Source organism: Theropithecus gelada, unplaced genomic scaffold, assembly GCF_003255815.1.
Source record: "Theropithecus gelada isolate Dixy unplaced genomic scaffold, Tgel_1.0 HiC_scaffold_6038, whole genome shotgun sequence".
Lineage (NCBI taxonomy): Eukaryota > Metazoa > Chordata > Mammalia > Primates > Cercopithecidae > Theropithecus > Theropithecus gelada.
Genome location: NW_020262687.1, coordinates 869 through 2,832, shown reverse-complemented (window position 1 = coordinate 2,832; position 1,964 = coordinate 869). Strand labels below are relative to the sequence as shown.

Genomic DNA, 1,964 nt, shown 5'->3' with positions numbered 1-1,964 from the left:
TCCTGGCCACGTCATCCAGCCCTCACAGGCATTGGCAGCTGGCTTCCATCGAGGCAAGCAGGAAGATGCCCATGAATTTCTGATGTTCATTGTGGATGCCATGAAAAAGGCATGCCTTCCCGGGCACAAGCAGGTAGATCATGACTCTGAGGACACCACCCTCATCCACCAGATATTTGGAGGCTGCTGGAGATCTCAAATCAAGTGTCTCCACTGCCAGGGCGTTTCGGACACATTTGACCCTTACCTGGACATCGCCCTGGATATCCAGGCAGCTCAGAGTGTGAAGCAAGCTTTGGAACAGGTGGTGAAGCCCGAAGAACTCAATGGAGAGAATGCCTATCATTGTGGTCTTTGTCTCCAGAAGGCGCCTGCCTCCAAGACGTTCACTCTACACACTTCTGCCAAGGTCCTCATCCTTGTATTGAAGAGATTCTCCGATGTCACAGGCAACAAACTTGCTAAGAATGTGCAATACCCTGAGTGCCTTGACATACAGCCATACATGTCTCAGCAGAACACAGGACCTCTTGTCTATGTCCTCTATGCTGTGCTGGTCCACGCTGGGTGGAGTTGTCACAACGGACATTACCTCTCTTACGTCAAAGCTCCAGGAGGCCAGTGGTATAAAATGGATGACGCCGAGGTCACTGCCTGTAGCATCGCCTCTGTCCTGAGTCAACAGGCCTATGTCCTCTTTTACATCCAGAAGAGTGAACTGGAAAGATGCAGTGAGAGTGTGTCAGTAGGCAGGGAACCAGGAGCCCTTGGCGCTGAACACAAAGACAGGCGAGCAACGCAAGGAGACCTCCACAGAGAACCCTGCCTCCAGGTACCCGACTTGGAGGAGCACTTGGTGGAAAGAGCCACTCAGGAAAGCACCTTAGACCACTGGAAGCTCCTCCAAGAGCAAAACAAAACCAAGCCTGACTTCAACATCAGAAAAGTCGAATGTACCCTGCCTCCCAACGTGCTTGTGATTCATCCATCAAAATACAAGAGTGGGATGAACGACCGTCATCCTGAACAGCAAAGCTCCCTGCTGAACCTCTCTTCAAGGAACCTGACACCTCAGGAGTCCATGAACACTGGCACACTCACTTCTCTGCAAGGCAGGACCAGGAGATCCAAAGGGAGGAACAAACACAGCAAGAGGGCTCTGTTTGTGTGCCAGTGATCTCAGGAAAAGTCTCCACCCAAACGCAGGAGTGCACGCGCACACACACTGACACACACACACACGTACACGTACTCACACACACACCCACGAGGGGGTTCGCGCATGCGCACACACACACCATCACATACGCAGTCAATCCGACATAAAGTAATGAGGAGCCCAGGTTTCTGTCTACACAAGAGGGAAAACTGGATAGTGATGGCTGCATTTCAGGATGAGCCCAGACATGGGAAACATCGAGTTTTGCAGTCGTGAGTCTTCCGAACCTGTGGAGGGATTGTCTGTGTGTTTGTGTTCATGGTAGATGACATTCAGTGTGAATTTCTGAATATGACATATTGCGGTGTAGGGTTGCGCGTGAGGTTATTTCAGGGCACGGGGTTGACTATTTTCTCTTGGGGTGTGTTTCATTCGTCAGTTGTTGGTGAGCACCAGAAGTTGAAAGTTTGCGAACGTGGGACTTCTGTGGATCCTTCTCGCTACCTTGGGTAGTGGAAACTGGAACGCATTTGAAGAGAGGAAGGGTGTTCTTCGTTTGAACCTGCCTCGCCGTTTTTACATTGCTTGTTGAATGGACGTCAGGTGCCCTAGGACTTGTGCCCTTGGTGGAACCCACAGAATGCTGGAGACAGACAGACAGACACACTTGCCTATTGAATGGTGTCCATTTCCAATGAATTGAAGCAGAAAATCATCCCACTGGTATGCGAGTCATTTGGAGTAAGTCGTATTGATAATAAAGGAAATCAAACACAGGAGCGTGTGTGTATTCAACTAAACTAAA

General features: G+C 50.1%; 1 protein-coding gene across 1 annotated transcript; it reads left to right on the top strand.

The window, feature by feature from the left end:
- Positions 1-4: 4 nt before the first annotated feature.
- LOC112617912 (ubiquitin carboxyl-terminal hydrolase 17-like) lies at positions 5-1,177 on the top strand (the record flags this gene model as incomplete). The annotated part of the gene is made up of 1 exon (XM_025374561.1): positions 5-1,177. A coding segment is annotated over one exon (1,173 nt), but the record flags the coding sequence as incomplete, so codon positions are not given.
- Between the last annotated feature and the right edge of the window lie 787 nt (positions 1,178-1,964).